The sequence below is a fragment of the Augochlora pura genome, chromosome 7, assembly GCF_028453695.1.
Source record: "Augochlora pura isolate Apur16 chromosome 7, APUR_v2.2.1, whole genome shotgun sequence".
Taxonomy (NCBI): Eukaryota; Metazoa; Arthropoda; class Insecta; order Hymenoptera; family Halictidae; genus Augochlora; species Augochlora pura.
Window position 1 is genome coordinate 33,931,109 of NC_135778.1, and position 19,964 is coordinate 33,951,072.

The window sequence follows — 19,964 nt, forward strand, 5'->3', positions numbered from 1 at the left end:
TACAGTCTCGTTCAAAATTCGTACACCCATCCAAATGAGATATAAATAAATACTGTAACGACTGTACTTTGTATCTTTTATTAACAAATAAACATGCAGATGTATTCTTGTAATAATTCGATTCGCCAGTATAACATTTCATCGAAAGATTTATTGAGCGTTCAAGTTGCAAAAATAAAAAAAGAAATATTAATTTATTGAAAATCTCTGCGTGTTTGACACTGATTCGGATTTAGCTCGAAGCTTCCGTTTAAACATATATAATAGAGTTGACAGTATTATAATAATTTTCCGTTCTGTACAATTGACCACAAAATAGAACTACATATGGAAGTTGAACGTTTTAATCTGTGAAACTTAGAGGCGACACAAGCATACAGAACTGCTGTTGTAATAACATCCCAAAAATTACTACAAATTTCGAAAGTATTCAGCACCCTATAGCGTTCTTATTTTCACGAGAAAAGAAGCTAGAAACGAAGACAGCATACGTGCAACGTGAAATGACAATTATTTGGAACGGGCAAACCTTACTCTTACGCAATTACCGCAGATATTCGATTATCCTATCTCAGACATCAAATTCTTTTGAACTAATTCAAACCGCCTTAAGTGTGATTCAGACCGTCTTAAGCGAGTCTCAAACGTCATACGTTTTAACAGTCTTTCAATTTCTCAGCATTTGTAATTTCCGGCATCTTGTTTCTGCATACTTTCTATGCATTCAGAAAACACTCTTTTACGCTTACACTCTACTCGTGGGGCGCTTACGCTCTTCTCGTGGGCTTACACTATCCGCATATTCGTCGAAAAACACTTACAATATATCCACAGAAAGTTACAATATATCACTGGATTCAATTGATGATACAAAAGTAAATGCTATTTCCATATTTTTTGTGGTTCGTTTGATCACGTACCTATCTGGTTCCCGAAATAGACATGCCCCGATCAATTGAAACATGATCAAACGTACTTTTCATTTATTGCGTGGAAAATCGAATGAAATTTGGCGGGCGAAGTTCCGAACGTTTCCCAAAGAAATTCGCATCACTTTTGCGTTAACCCCCGGACACAGGATCGTTCGCTGCGACCCGCAACTAATATTTTAATATAATATGTACATTCCTTAGAGGGCTTTAGTCATTGCACGACTCTTTTAAATTATAGTCTCGAATAGAGGCACATTGTCGATCAAGGTAATGTTATAGTCGGGCCGAGGTGTCCGTGAATACCGAGAGTTAACAAGAAATCATTGGAATCAATCGAAATTGTTACAACGACCTGAGAGGCATTTGGTATCGTGAAGATGAACGCGACAGTTTCTGCAAATTCATTCAGGCAATTTATAATAGAGAGGAAAACTATACCTATCAGGTCCTTTCTGAAGAAGCAATAAGTTCAAATTCTGCTAAGATACTGGCTATATCAAATAGATCCAAGGACACAAGTCTTGATTTATAATCTTTGGAACTTAATTGAGAATTAATTGGGTCTAGATAAGTTCACAGGTGGTTGAAAAAATAAGACGTCTACCGTTAGTATACTAACTGCGGTTGTACGTCAAACTATTTAGAGCTTCACAGGATGTCTAGACCACATTTAAATCCATTAGTTGTAGACTTTAAATCCTTGAAACTACGTAAACCAGATGTAGCTACCCTGAACCAAATTCTAGATCTGAATTAGTCGCAATTCACCTTCACAGAAGAATTTGAAGTGAGGATAGCTATTGCAGTTACAGATTATGCTACTAATTCTCTAGAAACGGCCATATTTAGAGGTTTAAAATTTCGAAACGATAAACTTGCGTAAACCTTCTTTCTTTCACTTTAGGGTACAATTTACCCTATGAATATAAATGGTTAAGAGACAGAAAGAGAAAGAGAGATTGATAGAAAGAGAGAGAGAGAGAGAGAGAGCTCGTGCTTTTTCGATATACCGCAAAGAAACGGAAAAGATTCAGCTAGCTTTCTATGAGATCATTGATAGAGAAGCGCTTGTAGAAAAGACATTCGGTTGGTTCAGCCGTGAAGTGACACGAGTTTTCCTTATAGACAAATCACCAATATATCATTAACTAGCCTTTACTCAATATGCTTATTCGTGCGATATTCACTAGTATGTCACATTCACATTTAGAAACAGGAGATATATCTAGACAATTATAAAACTACGATATCATATCGTGTGGCTGCTGATTAATTAATATTCATTTTTGGGAACACCATCGCTGACCTTGTTTCTCTTTCACTTTTTTCTTTACATCTATACATTAATATTCACTTGGGCTAGCACAATTCAAGTTCTCTCATTTGCACACAAAAAGGCAACGGATAATGGTGAAAATTTAAGGGCGGAGAAAGATTCTTTCAAGAGACTCATTCTTCCAAAAATTAATTCGTTATAACTTGAACGAATGTGAATTACTGTTTAAAAATATTTACACTCCCCAAAAATCAACCACTATCCTTTGACATTTAAACAATCCGACAGACGCGCATGAGTTTTCCTACCATACATTGCGAGTGTTAACGATTCAAAATATTTGCGCCGTCAAGTTTTCGTGGCGTCTCATGAATCTTCAATAAGTTATAACATTTTTATTCGTGAACGATTATTGCAGATTGACTTCTAATTTAACTGTGAAAGCTATGCGATTGTACAGAATAATTATACAAATTCTGCCGAACGCATCAACATATTTCAACTATTTAAATAAGGTCTAAATTAAGTGTTAAGAAAAAGAGAAGGAGAAAGAAGAAAATCAAACGAGTTTAAGGATGTTTTCTGTATCAATTATAAGAGCTCTGCGATTATTTCACAAAAAAAATTCTAAAAAGCTGAAAACATGATTTTCTCATCTATTTTAAATTCCTCAAAATTAATGGTATAATAAAATATATAAATACGCAAAAGAGTTGTATAATGTTATCACGACTAATACTGCGAAGAACAATTGATGAAAAATGATATAGTTCAACTGAAATGCCACGTGAAACCACTGACGGCGGTATGAACAATAAATTCGTTTAAAACAGCTTACTAATTACATTAAACAACAACATACAGATACAATTAATAAAAAGGTGTAACCTAAAAGCTCTTCGTAATGTTGAAAGGTATTCATTAATGATTTCATCCCGTGGAATTATTGTATAATCCGTGTTTTGCACGTAGCACGCAGTGAATTTTTCCGTCTTGCCTGTCCACACGCACACACATTATACATATATACTATATGTATACATATAGCATATACATACATATGTATAATATACACGAGATACAAATATAAATTATTTGCCTTATTTTAAAAATGTATTGGATCGCTTTAAGAAGTAAACGATTACAAACCCATTTCAATACACACTAATTCTGATCGATCATTTGAAAGATTCATTGAATTGTATCATTATTTGCTTTACTGTAAGCTTCTTACGGGGTAATCTATTTAAACCAACCTACTGATATTCCTTTGAAACCGTTGATCATAAAACAAGATATTTAAGACTAAAATGAAATAGTTTTACGAGGCACATAATTTGCTTTGGTATGGTAGATAGTTGAAAAGCGTATGAGTATGAACGTCTACCATGGGTGATCATTGTTACTGCAAATGTCCTCCTTCGGAAATTTAAGTCAAATTAGGATACGGTGAAAAAAATACATTCTTGTTGCAAAAAGATCATTTTACTTACAAATACATTTCTTGCGATTTGAGACCTTATACAAATAATCATCTGCTCAAATAGATCAAATTCCTTTTAACGCACGAACAATTGGTCGCCAGTAGTCGGTCGCATTGCAGCTATCTAACTTGAACCTAACTTTTACCTCTTATCTATATGTCATGCCATGTATTCATTATTCTACATTAGTCTAAGTTGGCTATTTCAATCATCGTGTGGCGACCGACTATTTTGTGACCCTGTCACAGATACACACATATGGACAGAATACGCTAATACCGGATTCATACATTTTAACTCATATTTTCTGAATGGAATAATTGCAGTAGTAGCTAGTGACCACCCACATTATACTCCTCTACTCATACGCTTTCCAACGGTGTATCATATGACCTAATAGTCGTGAGCCTAAATACTAAATTGCACCTAGCACTGGTTCAAAGAAATTTTTTAATATAATTGACAAGTACCGTGCCATTTTGAAATTGAAATATCTTTTGAATTAATGAGTTTTGATTAGAAGTGGCTTAGTACTTTCTGGAAATAATTACAAGCTGTATCAACCAGTGCACTAAAAACAAAATATATGATTCCATATAAAAAAGAAACTGTACACGCCCTGATATCATACAACTTTTGTCCAACTCATTTTTTGGTATCATCAATGGCTTCAAAGTTATTCGAGTGGATCTATTTAAAGAGGTCACCCTGTAGTATTCTGTCTCTGTGCCTATGTACGTTCTTTAATCACTAGTACACATTTTAAGTTATATCATTGCGTTTAGAGTTATATCATAATTATATCACTGCGGCTTTATCAACCACAGGATTGGAAAGATCGGTGAATTAATCTAACCACCTTAAATCGTTAATTAAATTAAAAGTTACAAAACTCTTTGTAAGCAATTTATGTTTCCGAAAAATGTCGATAAATTACTGAGGTATATTTACAAATGGAGACTAATTCCTTTTACACTTGTGTGTGTGTAAGGAAATATCAAATTCTCTTTGATCCATTAATTTTTCATTGATAATGAAATCTCCTACTATTCCTGCTATTTCCTTACGCTGATTAGTGAATACCACCCCTTGATGTGTAATGTTTCGCTTAAAACCTAATACATAGCAATGTGGACTTATGCTATTATCTACTGTTTGCTTACACTAATTGTATGAATACCACGCCTTGCTGTGTAGTGTTTCTCTTAAAACCTAATCCGTAGCTGTATGGCCTTTCTCACATTCTCAACAACGCAAATTATTTTAGAGTCACTTGTCAATCGTAATATTCGCTATATATCCACTTTCACAGGTTGCATTCGCATAATTGTTCCTTTTTGCAAACGGAACCGACTCAGAGACGTCATCGTGCGAACGTACAATAGGTACATTTTAGATTTATATAATTATTATTGGCCGATTAATTACTAGTATTATCTTTTATGCCCCCATTTTCTTAGTAGACTGGTTAGATATTAAAGTCATAAGTGTATGTAATATTCTAAATATCTGCGTTAAATTTACAACTAGAATAAATATTAATTATTGGTAGTTCAAGGTGGTTCCTTCTCATACTTTCCAAAGATAATATTAGACTGTAGTACTTAAAAATCTAGAGTCAGAATCGTTGGTACACGGACTAAGACTGTTTCAAGCTAAAATTTTGTAATTTATGGATACTTAATTGGTATTTATATTACTAGTAATTTTATAAACTTTTTCTTGAGCTGTCTCACTGTCTTATAAACTATTACTTTTGCGTTTTTTACCAATAGATAATTTTTGCAAATGTTCCGTGCTGAATACGAATTTGATCGTAAAATTACAATTAGACAGTGCTAATTAATACTAGCTCATGAATCAATAAAATTTTAATTAAGTCATAATTAAAGCTTGAAATAGCGAATATTAATTAACGCTTCAGTATACCAACGATCGTAACAAACATATAATAAACGATTTGTGGAGCACAGCAGTCAGTACATGTTCATACACTTCATTATCCTATCTATTTCTAGGCTCTAGTATGAAGTGGCATTTAAGGCTCTTAATATAATTATAGTGTTCATTAAGATTATTGTTCTATTTAAATATATCCCTCTCACCGCGCACAATTGTGATCAAAGAATCCAGTCGAATAAAAATCTTGTCTTTAAAATTTATATATGATAATAAACATAACTGGTCTCTCTTCACTATACTCTGAACTTCTTCTGAATCATTCTTACATCTTAGGCATCATTCAAATTATTCCTTGCATTGATTAATCCCAACGTTGATTTTCAGACATTTTTTCTTATACGAGCAGATAATGCTGAAATTTTTTTTTTGTAAGTTTTCAAATGAATGTGTGATATGAATTAAGTGCTACCACAGTTCAAGCTACATTATCAATGACAATGACTTCTGTGTTACAAGCAGAAAACATTGTCAGTGAAATTAAAATTGTAAAAAGTACACCACTTTGTCTCTAATTAATAAACTTCAGATATTTATACAAAATAACATATTTTCCGTTCATCTCCATGTAATTATTTTAACAAGTCTAATCAGTCAAAAATTTATTCTTTTTATAACATGAAATTGTTAGAATGTTTATATTTCACTCAGTTTTAATAAAGCCATAAAATCCGTAGTGTACTAATTATTTTTAATTAATTAACCCGGAGCAGACAGATTTTTGAATTATTATTCACTTGTTAAAATTCGTCTACAGTGGGTTAATCATTGCAATGACAAATCAGTGACACATTCTACACTAATAATGACGCTATTCCGCCTTCTTTCATGATTCATGATTATGCGAAGAGACCCAAATTTATTTCACCAATGTGGCACATTGTTCAACGCTTAAGACAATATGTAACACTATGTCCTGCAATTTGCCACATTTTTCAAATTTCATTACAATAGATCCGTACCTTATTTTGGCCATTTGCGTAACGACGACAACAATTCCAAAATCTCCCTAATTAACACAACACGTGATTAATTTTCGCAGTCTTGGAATAAATACAGTAGCTGCGATAAATATATATGATACCGTAAACCTAGAAACATATTTCTTTTTGTACAAGAAAAAATATTGAAAGCGCTTCTAAAAAGCGCTTTATTATATAATCGTGGATTCTCATATTATGTTTTCTGTTATCTTAAAAACACTTTTTAAGAAAAATAAGCGTAATATACAGTCAAAGGGATTACCAGCATTAATTGTCTGTCCAGCGAAATAGTCGAGCTGCGTACGTCTTAGTCTAATTGGAAACATGGTTAACTAAGAGCACCTCTTTTAAAACTCATAAAAGTAAAAGAGTGTTAAAGAAAATTTGATATAAGATTATATCAATTAGATTTCGGGTAGACGTTGGTTCAGTTAAACGCAAAAATTGGTCACGTGTTGTGATTACCTAGCGTTCAAGCAGTCTAGGAGATATTTGCACATGCAAGATATGACGATTAAACTATTTTATGATATACTTTGCATGTGTCCATAAGAATTAAACGAAGAAAAGTGAAATTATGCAAAGTACATGACCCGTTTCGTGTTTGCGTGAACTGTGATAGCTCTTGCCATTGCACCCGGCGTTCTGTCTTCACTGCATCCTGATTGATGGGAACCTTCCGCACTGTAAGCAAATAATAAACAATGTAAACCGCATGACTTACAAAGTGTCCCAACTACTTCCATTACCTAAAATATCTCATTTATCGGTAATAAAAAAATATATTAAAATATACAAATGTATATTGATAACTTGCTTCCATTAATGAGATATTTAAGGGGTTCGAGTTTGTTGGGACGCCCTATAGAAAGGCAGCTTTTGGGATAGATAAGCAATTGGATGTAAATAAAAATTAATTCATAGCATTTCACAGTAAGATATTAAACTTACCTATCGTGTTCCTTTTCTACCAAATGATATCTGGCTCGGAATGCTACAAGATGAGCATAATATGCTGGCGCAGGTATACTGACAGACCTTGTACACCTAACATACGTATGACATAATTGATACGTAAGAGATTGTAATTCGTCACTTTCAAAATGGTTATCGTCCCAGAGAACATGGTAGTGTGACGGTCGTGAGGTTCCCTATAATAAGAAGCACACGTTTTAAAAGACATATTATCACTTGTTGATTCAGGAATTAAGAATATACCTGAATGCCCTGATGACTACATAAATAAAAGTCAAACTCAGTCGGATGAGTGATACAAATATCGACTGTTGTCCCCGCAGGTATGTTTCCACTTCTGCCGCTCTGTTCCCGCTTCTCCGCACAGAACAGACGGGTGTGGTGTCTCTTTTGTACTACAATAAACGTGACTCCAGGCTTATAATCATCCTCGAGTTTCATACAAGCCTCACGGATGGCAGTTAACTCGTGCTGCAGCACATGCAAAAACTGTCCCTCCGAAACACCATCTCGATACAGAATTATTCTATGGGGTTTATACCCTCCAGTGCTCTTGTAAAACCTAACAAGAAGCTCCCTATAAATCAAAGATACATATAAGCATTCATAGAACCACGGTTATGATCTTACTAATCGGACTTAAATCACTTCACTTACCTGACCATCGAACTGAGCTCTTGAATAATTTCCTGCCTGTGTTGCTGGACCCTTACAGTAGCTGCATATCGGGATGGATGACCATCCATGCTGGCAACCACTGCAGCGATGCTGGGTTTCTTGTTGTCTCCAGCAGGAGGATGGGTTACATCAGCTCCGAAGAATATGACAGGTTCGTCAAAGACTTTTGGTCTGATTCCAGGCACCAGAATATTGTTTATACCACCCAGCTTGACATTAATCTTCAAACATAAGTTGGACAGTGTCTGTGGTGATGTCTTATTCACATTCTTCGCCTGAACACACTGCGTCGCCATACCTAGCAGCGTGTCTCCCACCCTCTTTACCTCAGCTGAAAGTGAAATAGATTTCTGAAATATGCACAGAATTGAAGTAATCAAAATTTCAAGTTAAAGTCAATTACCATATACTGGAGTTTTTCCAGGAAGTATGACGCACACTAGCTGCAATGATGGGAATGTCATTTTCAGGTATTTGAACATGGGTTCCACCTGGTCGGGTCCAGTGGCATATTTACAAAAGCAGGGCTGTCCAACGATTGGCATGCCAGCGTCATTACTTATTCTTTGTAGTTGTGCTATGAACATTCTCAATGCATCCTCGCGCACGGTTCTCTGCGGTGCGAAACAAGCAATTGCCCAGACTCTGATTTCGATACCCGTGAAGAATTGCTTGCCGCGCATGTCCCACACACCTTGAATAGGCATAGCTTGCTGTTTTGTCTTTAGCAGAAAAGAGAAATAAACATATATATGTATGCGCATACAGGTCACTGGGTGGCGTATAGTGTCGTTTAGAGTAGAACAAATAAACAAGGTAGATGCACCAGTGTTTTGTACAGTCCATGCAGTCGCTGCTTCCTTTTCTCTCATTTAGAAGCAGAACAACAAATTTTTAAAAACTTGGAACAACTTCATGAGAACTACAAGAGAGTGAATGGAAGTTGAGATAATTGGGTATATCCAATCGCTGCATGGAATGGACTGGCATCATCAGGGAGTAGCAGGTGATATTGGACTGTGAAAGTAATGCAAATTCTGTTGACCCTCGTCTAGCAAATACTGACTCCATTTGGATCTGTCCTGGCAATTGTTACCACACTATTACCTGTCTGAAAGAGCACAAAGAAAACCGAGTTTTTGGCTTTCTAACAATAACACATTTGACAGTCAAGCTTTGATGATGAACGAGGTTAATAAGTGGAAAATCATAGTATCTGAAATACATTATCAAAAGATCACAGTAAATTGGAAATTAAATTTTCTTTCTATAGCGTTACTAATTATTGAAGTTTTTAGTTTGTTTCAAGGACAAATTGGGAACATATTTAAATCCTGCATAACCTATGTACTTTGATTCAGGACATGTTCAAACAAAATTATATTATGCCGTCTGAGGGTTAAGGAAAGTCGTAACTTTTTCTCTATATTTCTACTCTCAAGTCATATACTATTTAATTTGTTGATAACTCGAGGAAAGTAAGTTTAAAAGTTCATTACATTTACAGCCCAAATATCAAAATCAACCAGGTCTAGAACCCATACATTCATTCTGTAACTATTTACTTTACTGATTTCTTCAAATGCATTTCAAATAGAAAAAGTTAAGGCCAAATGTATTATTGTTTTGGGAAAGATTGCAACGTTTTCATGTTATCATATATCAACAAATTCTGGTTTTGTCAGTAAAAATGAAAAGAAATGCAAATTTCTAATTTCATTGCAATTGGATTGAACCAAATGTAGGAAAAGACGCTACTCATACTTTGATTCTTCTTAAAGATATTTCATGGCTTTTGTATACTTATCCACTCGATTATGGTATCTTGCAGACTTCTGCAAAAGCTCCACATATCAATCTCCAGAATAAATCATTACACGTCCATTCCTTGCATTTAGATATCTAGTCTTGACGTCTAAAGGAATGCTTCAAATTTTCTAATAATTAGTAAAGAATATTCTATATTATTTCCATATCACTATACGCATTTCTTGTACAATTAATTTCTACAAAGTCTCTGTGAAATTAAATGCAAATTATCGCTAAATGAGTATATACATCTGTCGAAAAGATACAATAAATAGGAGCTCTAGAATATAATCAATAAATTAATATCTTTCCATGTTTTTAAAGATCAAGCAAAGTCTTTCTGAAGTAGGTTTTCTCCTGGATCAGTCGAACAAAATCACTGACTTTTCTACAGCCAATTTTTTTTTAACAAAAATGCTAAATCTACCAAGACAAAGATGAGGAGAATGAAGTTATGCAAACCAAATAATGAGTGATGATGTATGGTGGGGTACAAAAAGAAACATATCCCTTCCAAAAATAATACAAGAGCCTCTGGAAATGTGGGATTTGGCTAGACCTGACTGATTCAGTTGGAAGTCTCTCACCTGTCCACTGAGGGAACTTACGCGCCCTCCATACTGTAGCTTGGGCGGGGCTAAAATGCGTCCTCTAACTTCCACCATACTGTTGGATATCGTCAGACCGAATTCTTGTACATATGAATCGTTATTGAAGTCGGCCCTTTTCACCAAATTATTTATTTCTCGTTCGCGATCGGGGGCAGAACGGGCTGTCGCTTTAATCATAGTGGACGTCTGCATGTCGGTCAGTTTCTTGATGCAACGTTGCCCAGCGACAATGTTACAGACCTACAATAAATCATTTTAAAGCATTATGTACATGCGTCACGTCTTATGCAAATAATATCAAGAAAAATACATTTACTGCACCTCAAGTGGCAGGTACGTGTGCTTGTGTTCTTGTCCAACTTGTAAGCAAGGGAGATGAGGATAGCGTAACTTTATCTTATATTTATCTAAGAAGTACTTTGCAACAGTGCACTCTACTGTTTGCCCATTTTCCAATTGTAGAGGGAATCTAAAATTTCCGAAATTAAAATGTACTCTTACATCGGATTTATGAATACTTACGACTGCATTTGGGCGGGTTTGCGAGTGACATTGCAAACTCTGTACTTCCGTCTCATCGATCCGCAGTGTGTAATCTCGATTTTAAGACCTTTGATCTCTTTTGTGAATTTAACTCGCTGGGAGTCCGTAAGCGGCTTCTTTTGTTCGTTTACGTCCCGCATATCTAGCACTTCACACATAAATTCTATGACTGGTTGTGCTTTGTAGAACGCAGTTGCGGATACTGTAATATAAAAATATGTAAGTTAATTGAAGACTGTTCGAATAGAAGCGTAAAATAATTAAAAGCAGGTAAAACACGTACCATCAATGTTCAACATCATTTTCCATTGTGATGGTCGAACAGACTGATGGAATCCAAACCAGACTTCTCTACCTCCTCCCAATGGATGATAATATCCATCCGGCGTACTGAAAAATGATCTACCTACTGGAGTATATGTCATTGATGGTAAATGCCTCATCACAACATCTAAAGCAAGTATAGCATCATATGGAATTTGTCTTGTACGTCCTTCTAGAGCCTCTTCTAAAGCAAATAGCGAGACTTGTGCCAACCATTTTATAAACACTTTGAAAACTCTGTCTTTACCCTCACCGGGTAGTGTGACCTACAAGGACAAAAATTAATAAGAAAACATACAAAAGTAACATTGGTGTAGTAATTTCTGTAAGGATTATAATTACCTCTAATTCTATTTTGTCATTACCAATAAGTATTGGATCTCTCGTGTATAAATTATTTCTCCCATCAAACACAGGCTTGAGAGTCCCAAACAGTTTACTATTTGCATGAACCATTGTTTCTATAATTTCTCTATTAACTTTACGAGGACATTTATCAGGTTGGATATTAATATCATAATGATGTACAAAACCACGTGGCATGGTAATTTGGAAGTGATTGGCCCTTAAATTGATTGGTCTGCCTTCACGTCCTATATCTGGTCTCCGAGGACATGAAAACACTGTAAAATTAATATTTCATATTATACACAAGGTAAGATATATCATTACAAAGTATAGCACCTTTTTTTACTTGAATAAAGATTACTGGCATCGAAAATGTAAAACGTTAATGGTACCAATTTTCATATAAATTACTACAAATAAAGCAAAACCTTACTTGGCAGTTCGGGAGGTTGCGGAGGTGTGTGTGTCTGCTGTATGGGAACAAGTGCCAGTGAAGTAGAGGTCACAACATTGTTCCCAGTGGCTTCAGGTCCACCTCCAACTGAAGTACTTGTTGAAGATCCAGGTGGGGGAGCTACAAACACAATAAATTTCATCTTTAAAATAATCACAATTAATTGAACACTCTGCACACTAATCAGGACTTTCAAAAGGTAGAATGTAATAATTCAGCAATATTGTATAAAAAGATTATGAGAATATAGAAAGAATGTAATAAAAATTTAATGTAAATTCCAGATAAAGTAAAAGCTACTTTATACAATCAAACAAGATAATGTATATGTTTTTACAAAATTCAATATTATTTAAATAGTGCAAAAAGAAATAAAAATTACTTGTCAATATACAAACAGTTGAATCCATTTAAAGTTATCCCAACATATACGGAAAATTGAGAAAGAAAATATAACAATTGGCAAGCAGCAACGATGTAAGAGGAAAAATAATACATCGAATTTGTTACACTTCAAAAAAATCTAATTTACTGTGGAATTAAGGCTTTATGCCTGCAGCAAATAAGCAAAGTACAATTTCTTAATGATATTAAAAATACATGAAAATTAGCTTATAAAAAATTGTCTTAGCGTTAGACTCAGCTTTAATTTTCTAACATCTAGTTAATTTTAAATTACAAGTTATCCATGTTCTGACGGATCAAACGTGACGAAATAACGAGCCTACTAATCGAGAATCGGACGAGACCTTCCCAATATTTCTTTTTAAATTTTTTATTTTCAATTGATTAAATGTAAGAGTTATTAATAGGTGCATAATTCGAATGAATTTTCATTGCTCTACAGTAATGAAATAGGAACAACGGGCCAGAACTACCTCAGATACTTTTTCTGGCTTAGACAAGTACACGAGATTGCATTATGCGATACATTTAGGTATCACGAGAGAAAATTGATTAATTATAATACTCACGCCGTCCTACAGGATGCATTTTTACTGTTGACGATGAAAAATACCAGATAACCACTAATAAATAAGTAAAAAATTTAACACAAAACCCACTGACCACACGACACACTGCAAACGAGACTATCTTCTGCAATGGCTGCTACCATCTCGGCTCTGATTAGTCCTGGCTCGACCAATCAACACGTGAACAATAAAACTGGCGTTAGAGATATTTGACGCTGTTATCGAATTTATGTTCTACACTTTTCAATTTTTAAAGAACCTACGTATTGAAAGATAAACAAATACGTATGAAATAACTCTCTACGTTATCGATAATATTTTAGTAGCAGTTTCGATAAATTTCTACATTACCGACAATGATTGTAATCTAGATTCCATGATCTTAATCAGTGTTCTTTTGCAATTTTTCTCTAATGTAACAGCAAGTCTCAAGAACATTAAAATACAAACCGCGAGATATTTAGTAATAATACATTCTGCAATAAAAACACGCGATTTCATTAATTGAATATCCCCCCACCCTAAAAAAATTATATTTATTGTATTCATATGTGTAACTAAACGTTAAACGTTTACGACCTTGATGTCGATTTTGTATCGATATTATATGTTAGAACCGCAAAATACATAGAAATATTCACGCTAGGCATCGCTAGTGATTTGAAAATTAAACTCAATAAAACTTGTGCGCATACGCGCCCAAATAGAGCATTCTTTCGCGATGTTCAGAGATCCACTTGCGTGCGCATGCGTAGCAGATACAATGCAGTAGTTACACCCTCATGAATATGTTCCGCCTATAGCTACAACACGCGATTGCGTGAAAGATTTTCGAAATGTCGTTGCCTTTTTCTGGTGTGCGTTCGCGTTCAAAAGGAATCATAAGTGCGATCGCGAAGCATTTAAGGCATCTCACGTTAAAACCGGTAAAATCAATCAACGTAAAATTCGATGCCTTCAATCCGAAGGCTTTAGAAACGAGGTTAGTTCATCTTAATTTTTATTCAACCCAGAGTCTTTCTCAAATGTAGACAATTAAATTTGCATTTTGATATTTTAATCGATGTTACATAATTCACGATTGATTATGCTTAAAAAAACGGTCTCAGCATATTTAAATCGTTTTAGAGAAAATTTATTGGACACTGTATTAGTTAGGTTAGCAGAATATATTGCATATCAAGAAGTTACACATCGGTTGCTTTCGGGATCATGTTTTGAAATAATAATTTGCTTCCCGAGAGGTTTCGTTAGTATTCAATGACGTCAATACCACGCGCATGCGCAGTGTATTAGTTTCGTTAGCCAGCAGACGATATGCACGTTCATATTTTTAGAAGCTTTTGAATCGTTTGAACTAACGTTGTTCATGGGTGGAGCCCTTCACGCGGCTTTATCTCCCCCTATGTGTCGCATTGTATTTGCATAGGACACATATAATTAACCATTAGATTCGAAAGTCAGAGAAGCTACGGAGTAATTCACGGAAAGTATAGTAGTCGTTCATAGTCTCGTAATAACAAGGAGGAAAAATCGTTATACAGCATAAATTGATTCGTTGTGATATACGTGTAATTAATAAACAACTGAGAAGGTACAGTCCACTTTTTATATTAAGAAAATTTCAAAAAAATTTCGAATCGATTTTTGTAGGCTCTACATTTATTTTATAATTGTTACTTTAAATAACTGAGCATAACACAGTCCCTTCAATTATATTTTATCTGTGTGTATTAGCTCAGTTCATGAGTAATTAATAATTTCTCTACCCTTTGAAATGTTTTTGTCAATTTTATATTTAATTATAAATGTAATCATTACATGATTGTACTTTGCTGCTGCTTATTTGAAAGCATACATTAATAACTGAGCTTGTACTAAAAATTATTAATTTTTTAACACATTCTCATCGAGATATTTTCCCTTAAATTTTCATATAAATTGGGACATTTTAGCAATGTAAAGATATTTCAACATATAGGTAAACGAGAAGTCTCGTTTCCCGACACCAACGTTTTTCTTTTTAAAACGAGAATTCTCTTTTCCCAATGCAAATGTGTTAAGAATCAACTTTGTAAATTATACTTACCACTGGGTTGTCCAGTTCCATAAGCTTTGCCTAGCATAGACACAGCTGTACTGATGCGCAGAGTACTCAAATCTGGCATCTGAAGTGGTAGTTGCTCCATTTGCGCCATTTTATCTATAACAATAAAAACAGAAAATACAGAAATCATTAAGCAAATTTTGAATATGAAAAAAATTTGTTTTTATAAATAAGTTATGTAGTAAATTAAATGTATTAACATATATGTTCTGAATTATATTTGCAGAGATTTTTTCTTTCACATTACAACACCAAAGATCATTGCAACAAACCCACGTTGTGTTGTGAAACCAGAAATAGTTTCAGATTTGTCTGACCCAGTAGTTACATTCAAGTTATGTGAGTATTACAATTTTCTTTATGAATAATTATCTATTTAATATTTTTACACACAAAACTGATTTGAAAAAGCTTCAGTAACAAGGTATAGTAACAATTAAAGAGAGAGACATAAAGGAAATAATTATTTTATGTTAAGTAAGATCATTCAAAATTTATACAGATGGATTTTCTTTTTAAAAATTGATGTGTCTTTTTCGTTTCTATCTTCCAGTATCAGGTAATAATGTGGTAGTCAAAAGTGCAAACTTGACGTCTCTGAATATTTTGGAACTTTACAACAAACACATCACACCATTATCGCCACGTGAGCCTGAAACTGGAAGTCAAAAGACAGCTACAAGTAAGAAGAAAGAGAAGAAGCGAAAGAAGGGAGGTAGAATTATACCAGAATCTAAACATAGAGGAGTATTTTTATAAGTTAATTGGCAACTTAATAACTCATGAGTTAATTGGCAAGTTAACAGTTTGATTGGATATAAAAATATAGATAACAGAATAAAATATCATTAATTTGAAACTTTAGCTCAATTTTCTTCTTTCCTCTTTACTCATAAAATACCACAGAAAATCGACATTGTTAATTTACACTGAAAGTGCATTGTCATTGAAAGGTGCATTTTAAATATAAAAAAGAGGAAAAATAGAAAATTGACAAGGATATAAAATTATTTTTGTTGAGACTGAAGAACTGACATTTTTCCTTTTTATAATAAAATTTCATTCTTCGATTACTTTTCTGTTCCTTAATCCGCTATTACAAAAGACCTGCCTATAAAATGGCTAGCTATACTACCAACAGTAAAAACTACAATATGAAACTTATAGACACTCTCTATAATCACGTTCCAGCATTTACAGACGTCTTTGATGAGGAAACGTGGTATATTTTTGTTGCCTGCTTTGTAGCAGGCACCTTTTTAGTCACATTTATTCTTTCAAGATTTATAACGTTAACACCTATAGAATAGCTATAAATTGTTTTTTCGGAAATGTATCTTTCATTTGTATGGATCACTCATTAATTACATTTAATAAATTATATTTATGTTGTATTGCTATAACTATATAGATAATATGATAGATCTGTTTGTGCACATCTTAATAACTTCAATGCAAAAATATCTATAGAATATGTGAAAATATATGGAAACCTTATAGGGATAATTTCAAGTGCCTTATGCACTTCATTGTACTGTCTCCAACAGTAATTAATAATAAAACTGTACATACCAAAATTATTTATACCATGAATATGAAGTCATGCAAATTGGCTTTTATATTGCAGACTAGTCATAATTGGACTCCATATTATTCATTATATTTACACAATTCATTAAATTTACACAATTTTCATAATCATTACAGAATTTATATCTTTGATGTAATCAGAATTATATAAGAAATTAAGAATGAATAAATAATAAACAGAAATATTATGATGTGTGATATATTGTGGTTACAAAATTAGACTAAAACTTTTCATTAAAACTATTCATTAATTTTAGTTGCATTTATAAATAGTAAGTTATTAGTTATTGAATTACACTGTAGCTAAATTTACTTCAATTACATAAAAATCCAATTTCATAAAATAATTGAAAGTTTCAATTAATTGGATTGTAATCATGTGAGTTAAAATGATTTAGAATGTAATTAAATTACAGTGTAACTCATACTTTTGACCTGATTCGACTACATTTTGACATTGTGCATCAATAAGAAGGATCAGTTGCATTATAATTAAACTACTGTGTAAGTATAATTCATGAAGTAATTCAATTATAATTCAACACAATAATAATTCCCATACATACTTGCCTAGCTTCCTGTAAACATAACATAGTAATTATTAAACAAACTCACCTTCTTTTGTAGTTGCTAAGTTAGATTATGACAATAACTGCACTGTACTTATTTTCACACAAACATTATTCTGATATAGTTTTTTTAAGTTTTTAGCACAAGAACTTCACTACAAAGCTACAGTTCCACGTAAGTAATCTTTGATCTACCACTTTAAATAGGACTGTACATTTTCTATGGGGAAATTTTTACAAGTGTCAATAATTGTGTTTATCCATTTCAGCATCTAAGTTTGTAAAGCTCATATCTTTATTTATTTATTGTAATTGTGTTTCTTTGGAGATCTAAAATAGACAAGAAATTGCATTGAAAATAATATTTAGTATATAAATGTGTTTCTTGTGAAAGGGTTTATGTATGTAAATAATAGCAATAGATGGTAGCACAGTAATTTTTAATAACTTTTTCTTTAACATGAATGATTTCTAAGTTTCAAGATGACTTTTAATTTTCAAATTTATTTAACAATTACAATTGTAGGATATATAACTAATAATAATAACAACTATTATTTTATATGATATATAATAATTTTGGTTACTAAGAAAAACGTGAATGACCTTGAAACGAATGAATGCAGTTTCTTTTCAGATAGATCATATTCATTTGTTTCATTTTTGTTCAAACATTATTTAGATAACACGAAAAAATTTATTAAAATATTTTGAAAGTTATCCAATTTTTTGCTATATTTCTGGAATACTCTCTGCATTTTTGAGCATCGAAAAAATATTATATTATGCGTATAAATATACTGCATGATGATATAATTTAGATAAGTCAAACAATTTCTTTTGCTTAATTACTAACTTTTGTTACGAAAAATATGTGTATACTGGAATGATAATTTTAATGTATCATAGTCGACTACTGCAATTTTCATATCATTCGTTGCATTTGACGATTAACATATTGAAGAAGAATATTCTAAGCTATATAGAAAATAGTAGTTTATGCATTGTACAACTGCATGCAAAAATACAGTAAGTTTATTTTGTAATTTATTCATCTGACATCTAAAATGGATTCCAAGCGAGTCGTTTTATAGGTTATGTCAAACATTTACTGCGACATATTGTAATAAAATTGATCAGACTATCAAATTGCTATTTGTTAATCGAATACAACATTCTCTAGATTTGTTTTTATTGACTGCAATATGTAAACATTGTCGTGCTAGTCAAAATATTAACAAAACCGAATGTTTACACTTTTGTCTACCCAAGCGAACATGTAAATATGCGTATAAATGCTGTTTTATCGTCCGATGTTTTTCTTTCTTATATTATGTAGTACGTGACTGAATTGTTCTTCCTTCAATCCATATGGACGCAAAAAACATAAATTTATCCATTTATACGATAACAATTGAAGATTTTATTGATAATATAACAGCTTTTTAGTTCGAAACAGTTTATAGTAGCTTCCAATCGATTAAATAATAAAAACAATAACTCGGCCTCACAAACAACCGTTAAAAATTGTTACAGCGATTATTTCTCTTTTTATACGATTAAAAAAACTCTTCCTAAATATTTATATAATATATTTCTACATATTTTTTTAATATTTCAATAATTGCAAATAGTAAAGAAATATTTTATTACGAATATGGTAGAAACTGAATGAAAACAATTAAGCCACAACAAGAAGCCTGGCACAACCAGTTGTGTTTGCTTTCACTGCGTCACTTCTTCAATATTACATTATAAATAACTAAGTACCGAATATATACAGAACAAAACATTCGGAAAAATTTTGACAGCAAAAGTTTCAGCAATATTGCAGTATTGTAAATGATACGGTAATGTATCGATGGAAAGAGAGAAATTGACGACACAAACCCCTTCTTAACAGCAATTACAACAATATCATTGTCTGGATACCCGCGCTTATTTTATGATGACACCGATTGTTGCAAATGATGGATTTCGTTGGGAAAATTTTCCAGCACACTTTCACGTTTAATGTATTAGGAGTACGGCAAGTGTTTGACGAAATTTACCGGGAAATCTTTAACATTCACTAAACCAGTGATCGGCATCCGTAAAAAAGTGCCCCTTCCCCCCTACTTGTTCGATTCGCTTGATAGTGCGCATGCGGAGCAGGCCAGGATTGTAGCTAGTAAATATTATGGGGCCCTTGTTTACAAACAAAGGCATATACAGTACGTAGCATGTATACACAGCGTATCGGATTAAATCAAATTTTTTATGGTCGATTTTACTGCAATTATCACAATTCGTTTATAGATTCAAAATAAGAAATATATATTCTTCTCGAAAATATAAACGCTTCATTT

At 33.0% G+C, this 19,964-nt stretch overlaps 3 protein-coding genes across 7 annotated transcripts; 2 read left to right on the top strand and 1 right to left on the bottom strand.

Annotated features, from left to right (window-relative positions):
- Nucleotides 1-50: 50 nt before the first annotated feature.
- On the bottom strand, nt 51-19,728 carry Ago1 (protein argonaute-1). Of its 5 annotated transcripts, none has more exons than XM_078187084.1 (14): nt 19,549-19,728; nt 17,663-17,946; nt 15,440-15,553; nt 12,356-12,496; nt 11,917-12,197; nt 11,534-11,840; nt 11,230-11,452; nt 11,029-11,176; nt 10,684-10,947; nt 8,691-9,009; nt 8,267-8,618; nt 7,853-8,186; nt 7,586-7,785; nt 51-7,318 (listed from the first exon to the last, which is right to left on the bottom strand). In XM_078187084.1, the coding sequence occupies exons 3-14, from the start codon at nt 15,546-15,548 to the stop codon at nt 7,210-7,212; spliced, it is 2,787 nt and encodes a 928-aa protein (XP_078043210.1). In that variant the 5' UTR covers nt 15,549-15,553; nt 17,663-17,946; nt 19,549-19,728; the 3' UTR covers nt 51-7,209. The 5 variants fall into 5 exon arrangements, with proteins under 5 accessions (XP_078043210.1, XP_078043212.1, XP_078043209.1 ...); XM_078187086.1 differs by having other exon boundaries at nt 10,705-10,947; nt 19,507-19,728; XM_078187083.1 differs by having other exon boundaries at nt 19,507-19,728.
- Mrpl53 (mitochondrial ribosomal protein L53) lies at nt 14,114-16,216 on the top strand. The gene is made up of 3 exons (XM_078187094.1): nt 14,114-14,332; nt 15,684-15,796; nt 16,011-16,216. Exons 1-3 carry the CDS (start codon nt 14,187-14,189, stop codon nt 16,214-16,216), a joined length of 465 nt encoding a protein of 154 aa, XP_078043220.1. The 5' UTR covers nt 14,114-14,186.
- On the top strand, nt 16,570-17,229 carry LOC144473317 (uncharacterized). The gene has a single exon (XM_078187095.1). It carries the CDS (start codon nt 16,576-16,578, stop codon nt 16,765-16,767), a length of 192 nt encoding a protein of 63 aa, XP_078043221.1. The 5' UTR covers nt 16,570-16,575; the 3' UTR covers nt 16,768-17,229.
- Nucleotides 19,729-19,964: the final 236 nt, after the last annotated feature.

Coding starts and splice junctions, on each gene's coding strand:
- Mrpl53 (XM_078187094.1), top strand. CDS start 14,187: ATGTCGTTGCCTTTTTCTGGTGTGCGTTCGCGTTCAAAAGGAATCATA. Junction 14,333..15,683: donor CCGAAGGCTTTAGAAACGAG/GTTAGTTCATCT, acceptor TTATATTTGCAG/AGATTTTTTCTTTCACATTA. Junction 15,797..16,010: donor AGTAGTTACATTCAAGTTAT/GTGAGTATTACA, acceptor TCTATCTTCCAG/TATCAGGTAATAATGTGGTA.
- Ago1 (XM_078187084.1), bottom strand. CDS start 15,548: ATGGCGCAAATGGAGCAACTACCACTTCAGATGCCAGATTTGAGTACT. Junction 12,497..15,439: donor TGGAACTGGACAACCCAGTG/GTAAGTATAATT, acceptor TTGTGTTTGTAG/CTCCCCCACCTGGATCTTCA. Junction 7,786..7,852: donor GTAGTCATCAGGGCATTCAG/GTATATTCTTAA, acceptor TTCTTATTATAG/GGAACCTCACGACCGTCACA.
- LOC144473317 (XM_078187095.1), top strand. CDS start 16,576: ATGGCTAGCTATACTACCAACAGTAAAAACTACAATATGAAACTTATA.